Source organism: Taudactylus pleione, unplaced genomic scaffold (genome assembly GCF_031769625.1).
Source record: "Taudactylus pleione unplaced genomic scaffold, aTauple2 ptg000393l, whole genome shotgun sequence".
NCBI lineage: Eukaryota > Metazoa > Chordata > Amphibia > Anura > Myobatrachidae > Taudactylus > Taudactylus pleione.
The window spans coordinates 14,419,268-14,435,009 of record NW_028284794.1 but is presented as its reverse complement, the minus strand read 5'-3'; the positions used below and the strand labels follow the sequence as shown (position 1 = coordinate 14,435,009).

Genomic DNA, 15,742 nt, shown 5'->3' with positions numbered 1-15,742 from the left:
TGTGTACAGAATAACTTGTAGAAAACAATATTTAAGCCTTAAGAAAACAGTAAAGAGGTTGGAGACTACTGAGGCAGTGACTGTGAAGCGCAGTGTGTAAAGTGAGGCCGTATCAGATTCCCCAATTGCTTTTCGACATGTTAACACCTGTACTGTAAATCTGTGACGTGAAGAGGAAAATATGCAGGAGCAGAAAGGCAGCTGCAGGACCCAAAAAAAAACTATATCGGACTCCCCCCTCCCCAATCGCACACGTATACAGGGCTTTAGGGACTGACTTGAAGTTATATTAGGTGTTGATGATATACAACTTTTCAAACAGAATACATAAAGCTTTATCAATATAAAATGTGTGTAACGTTTACTGTACATGAGTTTTTTTTTTTTTTTCAACCGGCCAGCAGCTGGAAAGTGTTGGAGAACAAGTCTATATAACAGTGTCATCCGACAGATGTGCTTTGCATCCAGTATATGTGATATTATTACAGTTTATTCACTTGGAAAGAATCTTCAACTTCTTTCGACCCCTTGAAATGTCCCTGGCCAGACATGCAGCTGGACTTGTCCGCAGAGGCGACATCATTACAACATACCGTACGTCCTTCCACTTCGCTGCCATAGGAACATTAAATCCCTACGGCCCCTGCTTGCTGACACATACTGTAAGGCATCATTTACTGACAGAGCCCACAAAACATTACAGACTCTTGCATAACACTTCTTAGGAACGGTCTCTTCCTCTAAGTTCCAACGGGATGTCTCTTCCTACTCTCTTTTATTCCCTTGACACATCCTTTTGGCATTTAACAGTTGGTGAATGTCTCTGGGTTGTCGGCACAGGGAGAAACGGAAACTGGTTGTGAGCTCTTCTGCCGAAACATGTCAGAAATGTAAAAAGCCTAAAATAAAGGAAGAAATTATGAGATTATTTACACCACCAAATTCAAGTCACTGCTGTAAATGTATTTGAGTCTTTAATTATCAGTGATTACCAATCAATACACGGTAATAGCATCAGCCGCTGTGCAGTGATATTTCTAATCCCTCCATTACAGAATAATTCTCTACAAATCAAACCCCCTGTGGGCCAGCGTGTGAATGGATATCCTTTGTGCACAATAATCAGGATACACAGACGTTTCCTACACACATGATTCCACCTCCCCCCTTATAGCAATCTCAGGACAGAAGGGAGGGGGGGGGGCGGATATTCACCCCGTCTACATTTATATAACATTTCCTATTTCCCACTAACCCAAAATAATCAGGGTGGGGACTATAAAATCTATGTTTAGATTTTTACTTTGTCCTACTCCTAATGTATACTGTATATGTGTATGTATGTATGTGTATATGTATGTATTAGGGATGTGCAGGCTCGGATAGGTTCGAGTTTGCACGTGGAGTTCGGATTTTTCCCTCCAAAAAAACGGAACTCAGAACGAGGCAAAACGTCATCTTACATGGACGAACATCATCATTCCTGGTCTTTTGTCCAGGAATGATGATGTTCGTCCATGTAAGATGACGTTTTGCCTCGTTCTGAGTTCCGTTTTTTTGGAGGGAAAAATCCGAACTCCACGTGCAAACTCGAACCTATCCGAGCCTGCACATCCCTAGTATGTATGTATGTATGTATTTATCTTCTATCTATCTTTTCTATCTCTCTATCTCATATCTATCTATCTATCTATCTATCTATCTATCTATCTATCTATCTATCTATCAATCTATCTCATATCTATCTATCTATCTATCTATCTATCTCATATCTATCTATCTCATATCTATCTATCTATCTATCTATCTATCTATCTATCTATCTATCTATCTATCTATCTATCTATCTATCTCATATCTATCTATCTCATATCTATCTATCTCATATCTATCTATCTATCTATCTATCTCATATCTATCTATCTATCTATCTATCTCATATCTTTCTATGTATCTATCTATCTATCTATCTCATATCTATCTATCTATCTATCTATCTATCTATCTATCTATCTATCTATCTATTTCATATCTCTCTAATATCTATCTATCTATCTATCTATCTATCTATCTATTTCCTATCTCTCTAATATCTATCTATCTCATATCTATCTATCTATCTATCTATCTATCTATCTATCTATCTATCTATCTATCTATCTACAGTGTCTATCTATTTATTATTATTATTATTATTATTACTATTATTATTATTATTATTATTATTATTATTATTATTATTATCTTTATTTATAATATCCAAAAAGTTATTCACACCACAGAGCACATATTAGACAACACAAGAATACATAAGTAGATACTGTAGGACAACATAGTGTAGGAAATAAATAATACATATATAATAAACACCACCCTACAGCCAAAAAAGTATGGATGAAGTAAAGTGTAGGTTAAAGCAATTCATTATAGCTAGTAAAATAATTAGTAATAGGTCATGAGAGGAGAAGAGTAGGAAGTAAATTAGCACTCAGGGAACCTACACCCAACAAATAGTCAGAGAGACAGGGTCAGAGCCACTGGTGGGAGACAGGGGAACAAGTGGTCACTGGTCACGGGGTAGAGCTAGGAGGAGAGAATGAGGGAAGAGTGTCCTAAGAGGGAGGGGTGTCAGATAGAGAGTAGGTGGGAAGTCACAGGGGCTGCATAATGAGTTATGTTGAGAGCTTATTTGAAGGTGCGGATACTGCTAGACAGACGAGCGAGTGAGTTCCAAAGCTGATCGGCAGCATTGGGATAAATCTTGTATGCGGTGTGAGAGATGGTGACCAGTGCAGGGGTGAGGTGGGGATCAGTGCATGAGTGCAGGGGGCAGGATTGAGGGGGTCATTCAGACACGGTCGTTAGCGCCGATGCGCTCGGACCGGGTCGATGGCCCCCCACAGAGCATGCGCACGACGGCACCGGCGCAGTCGTGCGCATGCGTGAGACCCGCTACGACCAACAGCGCTGGTCGTAGCGGGTCTCGATCCAAAGGGTGCGAGCTGTCGATGTTGATTGACAGCTCGCCCCGTTTGGAAGGTGGGCCGGGGGGGTGGCAGCCCAAACGGGGGCGTTCCCATGGTGATGTCAGTGGAGAGCTTCCGGCTCAGACAGAGCCAGAAGCTCTCCGGGGCTTACGACAAGTGAGACCCTACCCTAGGGTCTCGTCGTAAGCCCCGATGGTCACGATGGTCTTGACCATCGCGACCATCACCTTAGGCGGTCGTAGGGCTGTGGGTGTTAACCCACAGCCTTACCACCGCAAAGGAGGACGTCTTGAAAATTCAAGAGGTCCTCCCCTCATTCAGACCGACCGCACGCTCTGTGCGACCGGCTCTGAATGAGGTTCTGAGTGTGAACAGTAATAAGGTTGGAGACGTAGGGGGGAATGGAGCAACTACGGGCTTTATATATGGGGTGAGTACATTAAACTGATTTTTGTGGATCATGAGGAGCCAGTGAAGCTGTTTGCTTAAGGGGGAGGCAAACGCAGAGCATAGATGCACAGCAGCATTAAGGATAGATTGAAGTAGAGAGAGGAGGGTGAGACTAAGGCCAGACAGGATAATGTTTCAGTAGTCCAGGTGGGAAATGATAAGTGCATGGATGAGAGCTTTGGCGGCATCCAAGGTGAGAGATGATCTGATTCTAGAGACACTTGCATCAGCCCTACACATGATAGTTTGATACATTATTCCTGCCATCTCTCACGTGAGATATTGGGCCCGATTATGAGGATATTTACACACTGCGCATGAGTTGTAGAAAGAAATTAGTGACCGCGCATGTGCCAGAACAGGCATACGGACGAATTGCAAGTGTGTGCGCACTGGTTTGAACATGAAACTGATCCATCTCGTAGATTTGTGTTGCTGACGTCCCCTCCCACTCATAGCGTGTGATGTCTGTTCCTGATGGATCTTATGCACCCAGAATGGAGATGGAGCAAGTGCTCGTACTAATGATGACCACTGCATCGTAAAAACAGTGAGGAGCAGCAGAGCATTCCACCAGCAGACAAGGGGTGGATACTCCGATCAGCATAAGGAAGGAAGCAGGCTGCAGCTAGCCGTACAGAAAGCGGCATCAGAATCAGACTCATTAAGTCTAAACTGGATCCAAACATGAATCACACATCTACAATTACTGTATTCTTACAAATCTGTATAATGCCGTTTACACTTACCACCCAGTAAGCGACTAGTGCCCCCTGCAGGAAGCCGATCGCTACATCGGATGGATGGTGCCTGTGATCAGATATCCGGGTGAATCCTGTATATAAGGCCACCAGGATCAACACAAATTGAACGAGAGGACGTAAGAGGCGAGCTCCGCGCCACGTCAGCCGCACCTGCAGGTAAAACTGGAGAGAAATAAAAACAGAGTCAACGAAACTCATGGAGATCATGGAGAATAATAAATATATAATACATATAACTATTGCCCTTTGTTCTCATTGGCTGACAAAACCTAACAGTCACGTGTACACTAGAGATGTGCAGTTCGGTTCTCAAGAAATCCGAATACACACAAATGTCGTAAATATGGGTAAATCCGAGTTGCGGGTCTGATCTTTTTGCGGTTCAGAATTCGGATTTTAAATCCAAATTTTCGGGTTTTGGATTGCTTAATTTACATGATTTTATCTGTTTTTAAAACTTTTTATCTAATTTTTATCTAAACTTTTTTAAAAATCCAGATCCAAAACCAAAACACTTGAGGGTGGTTTTGCAAAACCAAATCCAGGTCCAAAACCTTGAAGGAGATACAGATCCAAAACCAAAACACGGGGTTCGGCGCACATCCCTAGTTTACACAGATGTGTTTAAAATAATGTGTTCAATTGCATGAAGTCTAATGTGCTATTTAGATGCTTTTTAGACATGCAACATGCTCTATAGATGGTACAGCGTGCTAAATTGCGAAACGCGTCATTACTATTTTAGAGCCATTATTACTATATGATATGAGTAGCACGTGTTGCAAATATTCCAGCTGAATCATTAGTGACACAAAGGTTGTGCCATGACTAATTTGCAACACAGTCTGCATTTACACTGACATGACTTTTACATATAAGCTGCAGATTGCTTACATTCTATTTTTCTCCAAATGACACAATTATATTGCTGAGACTCATTAGAAAATATAAGGTACTGTATGTGCCAGTTCCGGGCCCCTCATTGAGGAAGTTATGTTATGTGTGTGATCTTCACTTTCTGAATAATGGTTATGAGAATAAAAACCACAGAGGAGAGTTTAAGAAGTGTGACTGAGGAGATGGAGCCGTAGAGTCTACATGGAAAGTTCACCAGTTTATAATATTGAAATAATTATTTTAATTTAGATTTTTATATATAATAATGACGCATATTTTAAATTATATAAGTACAATAAATGTTAGACGATAGAGCAGGCACTAGCAATTAGATAATTGAATTGGAGATCGCTTCTCGAAAGTTTTAGTTAGGGGCAACAGGGTTTGGGGGGAACAAAAACACTGAATAAGTGTCTCACTCATTGTCATGATTATACAGTGGTGCAAAGTGCCAACTGCTGGCATGAAGGGGCAGCAGCTAGCAGCTACTTACCTGTGAAGCTGCCCAGTTGCAGTTCCTGAATGTTAGTTTGGGGCCGGGGGTGCGGCTCTGGGCTATGAGGTCAAGCTCTGGTTAGGACAATCTGCTACTCTATCTTGAAAGTAGTCCTTTCGAGATCCTTTTTAGTACATTATTTATGGAACTTTGTGCTTTTGCCCCTGTGCAACTGGATGATGTGCTCTGTGCACATCAAAATACATATGTACAATTCACTATCCTCAAATTGGAAGTGCAACAATATGTGCATAGAGGTAGAAATTTCTGTATAGATGCCAATTCTTCCCACTTAACTTCCACCACTTAATACAGTATAGAGGGCTGTTAAAATTAAAGAATCCCTACTTAGAACACTCTAGAGTGAGTTCTAATGGTCATAATAAAGAGAAATGTGGACATCGTACGCTTCAGAGAATGTGCTACAGTAGCCATTTATTGAAAAAAACTTGTTACAAATTGTTTCACTAGCTGGAGGTGTTGTGATACAGATCATTTGAAGAGTGCAACAACTGCTAAGGCAACACTTCACCAATGAATGGGCTATCAGCCACTACTTTTAGACACCTTGGCCACGCCTGACCACCAGACCTCAGCCCATGTCACTTTTGGTTGCGGGGTTTTTGAAAGAACAAGGTGCATGAGAAAGGGATGTCATTCACTGTCAGATCTGAAAGATAGCTGTAGACTTCATGTGGTGGCTATTCCATCTGACACGTTACGTTCAGCTACAGACACTGTTGTTCTTCAAATGGAAACTGTTGTTGACCACAATAGAGGACACACTGAGCAATTGTAATTCTCTTTAAGTGAATAAGTGCCACATCGCCACCTAACAAAAAGTCTGAACTAAGATTTATTTTTTTCCATAATAGCTAAAACATCCGCTGAAGTACCTGTTGTCCACATTTATCTTCATTACAAGCTCTAAAACGTGCTTAAGTGCTCTAAATAGAGATACTTCAATTTGAACAGCCCTAAACAAGTTTCAGCTACTGATTGGGTTTCTCATTTTATAGCTTATTTAATGGCTTAAATTAGTATTAAGTTATACATCGAGACTGCCTTTATAGTGTTTGTTTAATTTAGGACAAGATGATGACATGCAAGGTTACCTTTTTGCTTTTGTAAAATTATGGCATGTGATAGATGCAGACAGTGCATATGAACCCCAAACCCATAATGTGAGGTATAATAACTGCATAGTATCATGCATGCTTTATAATCACGCTTCCTCTTTTAGCAAACCACTACCTGATTCTTAAGTAGATAATGTCGAGACTCCGCAGAGTCATATTTTGCATATACTCACCGAGAGGTACAGCATGGTATACATGGCAAACGATGCATGTCCGGAATAGAATGATTTCCTGAAACACAAATTGTTAACCATTAACCTTATTGCAACTTGCCACATGTCAAGGGCAGAACTGTTAAGGGGACCACATAAAAAGTAGTTTAATGTTTATTTTCCTTTTGCCTTTATTTTTTCTTTCTTTTTGTTTTCTATTTGTTCACTACTTACTCTTTTTCACAGATTGCTAGAGGCAGCATTAACGTTGGGTGCAAAATATATTAGATCACAACCCTTGTACCCCCTGACCCCTTTGGTTCCAAATGAGTCACTTGCTCTATTGACCAAGGGCTAAATTTAAGGAGTCGTGACCCCTTTAGCAATTGCTAAAGAGGTTGTGACCTATGTTGAGTATTTAGCAAACAGCTTAGCTTACTGCTGTTTGTGATGGCACCACTTACACAATCTATATATTGTCCCAGCAATGGGGACCCAGCAAAAGCCTTTCAGGGGCATCAGCGAAACCTTCCAGGCTTTCTGAGTCTCCACTTGGTAAAAGTGCAATGTGTGTCATTTTATACATGATTGCCAGTTTATGTCATTTTATACATGAGTGCCTGTTTATGTCATTTTATACATGAGTGCCTGTTTATGTCAGTTTATACTTGAGTGCCTGTTTATATGTCATGTTATACAGGAGTACCTGTTTATATGTCATGTTATACAGGAGTGCCTGTTTATGTCATTTTATACATGAGTGCCAGTTTATGTCATTTTATACATGAGTGCCTGTTTATGTCATTTTATAAATGAGTGCCTGTTTATGTCATTTTATACGAGTGCCTGTTTATATGTCATTTTATACATGAGTGCCTGTTTATGTCATTTTATACATGAGTGCCTGTTTATGTCATTTTATACATGAATGCCTGTTTATGTCATTTTATACGAGTGCCTGTTTATATGTCATTTTATACATGAGTGTCTGTTTATGTCATTTTATACATGAGTGCCTGTGTATGTCATTTTATACATGAGTGCCTGTTTATATGTCATTTTATACATGAGTGCCTGTTTATGTCATTTTATACATGAGTGCCTGTTTATGTCATTTTATACATGAATGCCTGTGTATGTAATTTTATACATAATATAAATACTCCTCTGATATCTTACTCATTTGTGATCATAGTGAAACATATACCACACTTGACTTGTACAGAAATGAAACAGTAAACTTCTTTTTTACTACTTGGAAACTGTAACTTGCTGTATGCATTATTTCACTTGTCACAAATATGACTGAAACCAACATTTACACTACATTTCCTGTACATCCCAATTTATCTCAATAAAATGATAAAAATAGTTTTAAATAGTTTTTGGTTGCAGAATCCCTACATTGTGTGGCCTATTGTAGAATTTGTTTCCTGAAGGTAGCATTGCTGTAATCATGCTATAATCATCCCTCGCCCCTTGCTCATTCATGTGACTGATGTGATCTGAAGCACCGTGTTTGTATTAGATATTTGCGGTTCGGTTCTCCAGAAATCCGAATCCACCCGATTTTTTGTGAATTCAGACAGATCCGAGTCGCGGTACTAATCTCCTGAGATCCGGATAAATCCGAGATGCGGTACTTATCTCCTGAGATCCGGATAAATCCCAGAAGCGGTTCTAATCTCCCGAGGAAATCCGGATAAATCCCAGACGCGGTTCTAATCTCCCGAGGAAATCCGGATAAATCTGAGACGCGGTTCTAATCTCCCGAGGAGATACGGATAAATCCCAGACGCGGTACTAATCTCCAGAGGAGATCCGGATAAATCCCAGACGCGGTTCTAATCTCCCGAGGAGATCCGGATAAATCCGAGACGCGGTTCTAATCTCCCGAGGAGATCCGGATAAATCCGAGACGCGGTTCTAATCTCCTGAGGAGATCCGGATAAATCCGAGACGCGGTTCTAATCTCCCGAGGAGATCCGGATAAATCCGAGACGCGGTGCGAATCTCCCGATGAGATCCGGATAAATCTTTTTTTTTTAAATCCAGCTCCAAAACCAAAACTAAAACATGGGGGTCAGCGCACATTTCTAGTTTGTAATGAATTCAGTTGTTCTAATACATGAAATAGGCAATATTTAAGGCCGGGAAGGATGAAAATATATAGCACATGGATATAAAGGTCCATATCTGAGCTTCAGTTTCCTCTTCAATTATTTTGTTACTTGTACTATTTCTCATGTACGGTGGCGTCACAAGGGGGGTTCTGGCCGCACCCGGGTGTCACCCGCCAAGGGGTGAAACCAATGTGCCGATTCCCCTTCAGTGACAGGAGCCGGGTGCTGCACTGTAGCATTACATGCAGTGCTCAGCTCCTGACACAGTGAGGGAACCGGCACTGCAAATAGACTGGTCTCCAGGAGCAGTCTGCACCTCCGGGCCCCCTCCCCCCAGGAGAGAGCAAAACGGGGCATTCGGGCCATGAGGCTACGCTCCCTGCTTGCAATGTCACGCCCCCATACCGCAAGACCACGCCCCCTTTTTAAGCGAACTACTCTACTGACCGCACCGGGTGTCAGCCAATGGAGGTACTCCACTGCGTATGTACATTCGGAGTGCAAACGCATCCACTTCTAAATTCATGGAGGAGCAGACACAGCAGCTTGTGCATTGTATGGAAAGAGTCACAAAAATGGCCGGCTCAGTATAGCAGTGTAATTTTTTTTTAGCAAAAGGTGATGTACAAATGAAGTAACACAATTGGTCTCAAGGTGGAAAGTCCCTTTAATGAACACACCCCCACCAGTCCTTATACCGTACATCTGAGTAGTTGCAATAAACATCAAACACCTCACCATAAGCTCATTGTATTAGTGACAAATAGTTGATGCTCACCTGGCCTCCGTCACGGCGCGTGTATTCCCCGTGCACGTGTAGACCTCTACAAAGCCAGTCGTGCAGTTGAGAGCCTCTGGCTGACACACCGACAGGAAGTTGGGCCTCAGACGACCCGCGCTCAGCTTAGCAGCGTTGGTGAGCGACTGCCCAAGCGCCGAGCCGAACAGGAAGGGGAGGAGCTGGCGGTAAATGCTGGACAGATAGCTCGCTCTGGGACAGGAATTGGACCTGCGCTGTCTGCTGACCTCTTGACATTCCCCCAACACAATCTGCAAGGGCGGAAAAGCATTGTAAGAGTCACTGCAATGGCCACCCGCCAGCGTTCTATACCCAGCTGGAGCTTTACACTCACCAATATGTTTACTTAATATTATAAGCCTGGATTGAAGCGAGCACTTGTGTTATGTGTTCAAGACAAATGGCTCCCTCTGGCCTAACATATCTTAAAAACAAAACTTCACATGCCAAAAAAAAAAAGTTTCTAAATGTTTCTCAAGTTACATACGGTAACGGTAAATACAGCTAGGTTGGTTTCTTTTGCCCTGGCACCTACTGTATGCCACATTTTCTACTTAGGGCTCCTACACCAAAGGGATTGGAAACAGTCAAAATACACAAAGGGCGAGGTGATGCGAAATGCGTCTCCGCAGGCTGTTGGGAGGGGGGTGAGTTGTGGGTACTTGACGCCTAGTGGGAGCTAATGATTATAATGTTTGCTGGCCGCAGCTGATTCGTCCGAGACTTCTAAACCGCAACTTAATGTTGCTGGCAAGGAGCTCTGGTTATATAAGACATGACTTAGAGGGGATGCTCATTTTGCATGCTCCTTCATAGAGCACTGCAGTCCCAATAACAGACTAAGGGGACCTGGTAACCAACCCAAAAAAGAGGGTTCACAAGAGAAATCAGTGATTTCTCATCATACTGTACTGGGGTTATTACTGCTTCAAAAATAGACCCCACCAACTGGAAAGGGGGCAGTACAAAAAGGACTCAGAATATCATCAAGTTCATCTTCCACCAGCACCAGGCTAGTAATCCTGCAGACACTTACAGGGACTCCAGTGATGAGGATACCAAGGCTGATCAGTAAGGTGTCGCTCACGGTCTCCTCTTTGGTTGCCGGGAAGCGGATACTGACATCGTCGCAGAAAAACCCACGATGGACCGGAGGAACGATTCCCAGCTCGCAGATCAGGAACGGGATGGAGACTGCAGGAGAAAGACAGTCCATAAATATGTAACATTTACAAGAGACTCAGGGGTCTATTTACTAAGCAGTGTTAGGAGACAGAGTGAAAAGTGATAAGAAAGTGATAAGGTGCCAGCCAATCAGCTCCCAACTGTCATTTTTCAAACACAGCCTGTGAGATGACAGTTGGGAGCTGATTGGCTGGCACCTTATCACTTTCTTATCACTTTTCACTCTGTCTCCTAACACTGCTTAGTAACTAGACCCCATAATTACCTAGAACACCTGCCTTTCCCTGGTCTTCTGCAAATTTTCCTCATCTGGTGTCTAGTTGTATGGGGGAAATGTATCAAACTGTCTAACAAGGACAAGTTGAGAAGATGTCCATAGCAACCAATCAGCTTATAGCTACCATTTTGTAGAATGTACTTGCTAAGTGACAGGTAGAAGCTGATTGGTTGCCATCGCCAACTTCCACACTTGTACTCTTTAGAAGGTTTGATACAGCCCCCTCTCCCAACAGTATTATGTAAGGAACAGATCATTTGACTGGGTGCTAAAATGTGAATTAGACTGTAATCTGTTATACAGCTGGTAGCTGACTTATATCATTACTACATGGCTGATGGGAATCACTGAACTTTTGCATACAGCTCTTCTCCCTGGACAATGGTTCAGTCATAGAAAAGAAACAGAAACATGTAATATACAAGGAGCATAAGAATATACAGTAGCTGCAGGATATAACATATTTGGAGAGCAGTGTCACATTACTAACTGGAATGTACTGTATATACCTGTAAATGACGGCAAAACACACCTGGATACGGGAATCCCCTACTACAGGATCTTGCCATGTTCATCTATATTAAAGCATGTTTTTTTTTTAAAAGGAATAAAAATGTGCCCCTTACTGGTAAATAAAAGGGATGCTAGAAGTCACCCTCTGGTATTATTTTATTTTACACTAGGGGGTATATTTACTAAAGTGAGAGTTTTTAGAAGTGGAGATGTTGCCCATAGCAACCAATCAGATTCTAATTAACATTTAGCTAGCACCTTCTAGAAGATAATATCTAGAATCTGATTGGTCGCTATGGGCAACATCTCCACTTCTAAAAACTCTCACCTTAGTAAATTTACCCCTAGGAGTCACAATGTTCCCATTATGCAGGTCTCACACAATCACTAACAGCGAAGGTTGCACAGTACGTTATCCATTAAGAGAAACAGGAAAAAACTGGAGTTAAATTGTTACCTTTTATCAGATGGCCGAGCACAGGTTAATGAGAAACTTCCTGTGATTACTTAGGACTCTCGGAGAGTTATTACTTAGGGCTCTCGGAGAGGTATTACTTAGGGCTCTCGGAGCGGTATACTGTATTAGGCTGGGTTATTAATGTGGCCTGAAGAGCTTGCTAGCTACACTCGTTCTAATGTTAATTATATAAATTATAACACCAGTGACAACAAAAGTGATAGAAAAGATAACTCTAGTGACCAGTTCAAACACTACTGATAACACAAGGGCCACAAATGGGCACACTAGTGAAAAATTAAATGATACACAGTGCAGTATACTTTTTCACTAGTGAAGCTGTTTGAATTACCTGTGCTATTGTGTTTATCAGTTGTCTTGTGAACTGGCCACTACACTTACCAATCATAACACTAGCATTATCTTATGTATATTATACTACTCTTTTTGCATGTAAACAGTGGGAATTTTGAAGTGGGGGTATGGAAAATTTAGGGTAGTATTTATGCGCGCGCCGGAGGCGTCATGACGTCTCTCCCAACACCCACTGTGGGAGCCGGAAGGCGGAGATCAGTAGTGAGCCCCTTCCTCCTGCTGCAGTGGGGGAACCGCCGGGTGCCCGCTGGTGACACAATCTCAGCGGGCGCCCGACATATGGAGAAGGCAGCGCAGTGTTTGAAGTGCCGGTATACCATGCCGTTGTACACCAGCACACTTCAAGCAACAGTTATTACAATAATCCTTTACGGAGACTATTTCAGTCTTACACATCAGTCCCTGCACCAGCGGAGCTTACAATCTATGTTCCTTATCGCATGTACACACACATACACACTAGTGTTCATTTTTAGTCATAAACCAATCAACTTACCAGTATGTTTTTGGATTATGGGATCACTCAGTGGAAACCCATGCAAACAAGGGAGAACATACAAACTCTTCACAGATACAAAACTCATTTCCTCAGGGCATATTCACAAAAGTATAACACTAACTGTGCAAGTGAAAGTACTACTGTCCAGTTCAAACACAACTAACACTAGGGTTTGCACGTTTGATATTATGAAACTACACTAGCTGCTCAAGTTGTAACACTAGTGATTCATTCAAGATGCAGAATAAGATATTTATTGGCTAGAACATTTGTGATAACACTACTTACAGTATACTGGTGCACTAATGGAATCGGCAACCGTGTAATGACACTAATAGAATTAGCAATACACGTGACTTGACACAAGTTAACAATTAGCAATACAAATGCTCATACTATTAATTAGTGATACAAGTAATGGCAAGGAACAGAAATATGCACCCTCATAGTGTAGGCAGCACTAGTATTGTTATATAATTATAAAATTAGGCATTGTATCGGTTTAAATTCCATTAATAATATCAGAGAAAAATATAAAGTTATTGATAACGCTAAATTAATAGCAGATAAGAGTATCGATAGTGCTGCTTGAAAATATAAGGTCATTCTAATTTATTACACTGGTCCCAAAATCAGGCACTGGATGATATTAGGCGTGCAATAACTAGGATATAGCATTCACTAAGTCAGTTATTATAACCCTTGTACAAGATACACAATGGGTTACACAATATGCTTGTGACACTTACCCATGCACAGGCACAGCAAATCCAGGAACACAAGCGACTTCCTAGAGCTTCTGGTCACTTCGGATTTGGGCTGCCTGCGGACACAGTGCCCGCCAACTGTCACCTTCAGCACTCTGGGGTCAGGGCACCAGTCTGGAGCACCGCCAGGTGTTGTTAAGTGCATATTGCCAGCCAGTGATACAGATCACAACTTGCCACCTGGTCTGGCCCCTTTTTCTATACCCGTCTGTCAGTGAGACTGGAACTCCTGCCTGGCAGTTACTGTGCAAGTGCCCCTGGATCTCTGTCACCCAGAACCTCTGCCTGCCTGCCCTATCCAGAGTGATTTCTAACTTTTGTTAGCAGAGAAAGTTAAGAGAGAGGAGAGGAAGAGAAGGAGGAGCTAGGAGGGGTGTATGAGGTAGGGGAGGGGGGTTCGAGACAGACATTGGAAGGAAAGAGAGGAAGAGAGATAACTGAGTATAGGAAAAACAATAATGCAGCTGTAATCTGAGCACTGAGTGGTCCCCACCCTGTAATTCTTCAGCTTGGGACCCTGCAACCTCTAAGTGTCCTGGGCTCAAGCAGTCCATATGTTACTGAGATTTAAGCTGGACTAGAGGAATAGCTGAAGATGTGAGATGTTGACAAGTGAACATGCAGCAAAGGGGACGACATGCCCAGCTGTGCCAAGCGATCAGCATTTTGCCACAATTACTCCTGCCCATTAGCAGGTGGATGTTGTCGCAGCATGATGTTTATAAAGGATATAATATTTTCATTATTATTGTTAGGTATATTCAGCACAGTTTATTCATATAGGCCTTGTTTAGATTTGGACGTAACAGTGATTTGGGTATTTTTTTTTTGGATGCAACATGCGCTCTTTTTACGTGCTTGCGTGTCTTTCATTATGTCGACATTCAGACCATCGACACCATATTGTCGACATGGTTAAAAATTGTCGACAGTGGAAAATACAGACAATCACATTATGTTGACATTGTGGACGGTGACAGTCACAATGCTGACTGTACATGTGAGTATTAGATTAAGGATCTGGGCTCAAAAACTGTAAAAACGCTATTATGACGCGCCGACATAACTATGCCAGTAGCAATTGGAGATTTTATACCTGACGCTGTGGGGACATAACAGTTTACGGCAGATGGCCAATTGGAAACAGACGTGGCGCCCAGTCACACCTCACTGATGTGATATTGCATTGCCTTTTTGAATGAGAAAAATGAAACCTCTATAATGCGCTGCTTTATATATTGTTGGATCCAGTGGCGGCTCCAGAGGTGGGGACTGCAGAGGTGGGGACTGCAGAGGTGGGGGCTGCAGCGCAGTCCAATATTCAAATAGAGGAGCTGCACCAACTGCCATTTAACAGGCTGCCAAACAGGGGCCCGTATTCAATTTGAGGCAAAAAAGCCCTTTCCGCGTCTTTTTGGCGGAAACTTTTCGCCAATGACGTCATTTTCGCCTCTTTTGATTTTTACCCCGTATTCAATTTGAAAGAATTTCCGCCTAGGCGGAAAGTCAATGCAATGTAATAGGCGGAAAAGTTTTGCCTATGAATGGGAGGCGGAAAAAAAGTGCAGAATTGGGGTTTTGGGGCGCAACGTTGCGGGAACCCCCTGCAGCCTTCAGACAGTCCCCCAGAGGTAAACTTTGTCAATTAAAAAAAAAAAAAAACACTTAAGGACACCCCAAAAAATTACTTTGAATTTGGGGGTATAAAAAAAAATGTTGGGGGACAAAGTTAAAAACTAGCGAACTTGACTCTGGGGGAGGTCCCCAAGTATGGCCCAAGTGTTTTTCATGATTTTTTCAACTTGCCTTTAGCAACTATTAAATATGCTGGCCCCCATTTTCAAGTACCCCAAATTTGCTGG

The 15,742-nt window shown here is 42.1% G+C and overlaps 1 protein-coding gene across 1 annotated transcript; it reads right to left on the bottom strand.

Annotated features, from left to right (window-relative positions):
• Nucleotides 1-334: 334 nt before the first annotated feature.
• On the bottom strand, nt 335-14,233 carry LOC148507502 (phospholipid phosphatase 3-like). The gene is made up of 6 exons (XM_088446070.1): nt 13,863-14,233; nt 10,844-11,001; nt 9,787-10,058; nt 6,907-6,964; nt 4,187-4,363; nt 335-899 (listed from the first exon to the last, which is right to left on the bottom strand). Exons 1-6 carry the CDS (start codon nt 14,023-14,025, stop codon nt 804-806), a joined length of 924 nt encoding a protein of 307 aa, XP_088302196.1. The 5' UTR covers nt 14,026-14,233; the 3' UTR covers nt 335-803.
• Nucleotides 14,234-15,742: the final 1,509 nt, after the last annotated feature.

Excerpts from the sequence above, each read along its gene's own strand:
- LOC148507502 (XM_088446070.1), bottom strand. The coding sequence starts at position 14,025 with ATGCACTTAACAACACCTGGCGGTGCTCCAGACTGGTGCCCTGACCCC. Across the intron at positions 6,965-9,786 it reads CGCGCCGTGACGGAGGCCAG|GAAATCATTCTATTCCGGAC; the intron begins GTGAGCATCAAC and ends TTTGTGTTTCAG. Across the intron at positions 900-4,186 it reads CACTAGTCGCTTACTGGGTG|GCTTTTTACATTTCTGACAT; the intron begins GTAAGTGTAAAC and ends CCTTTATTTTAG.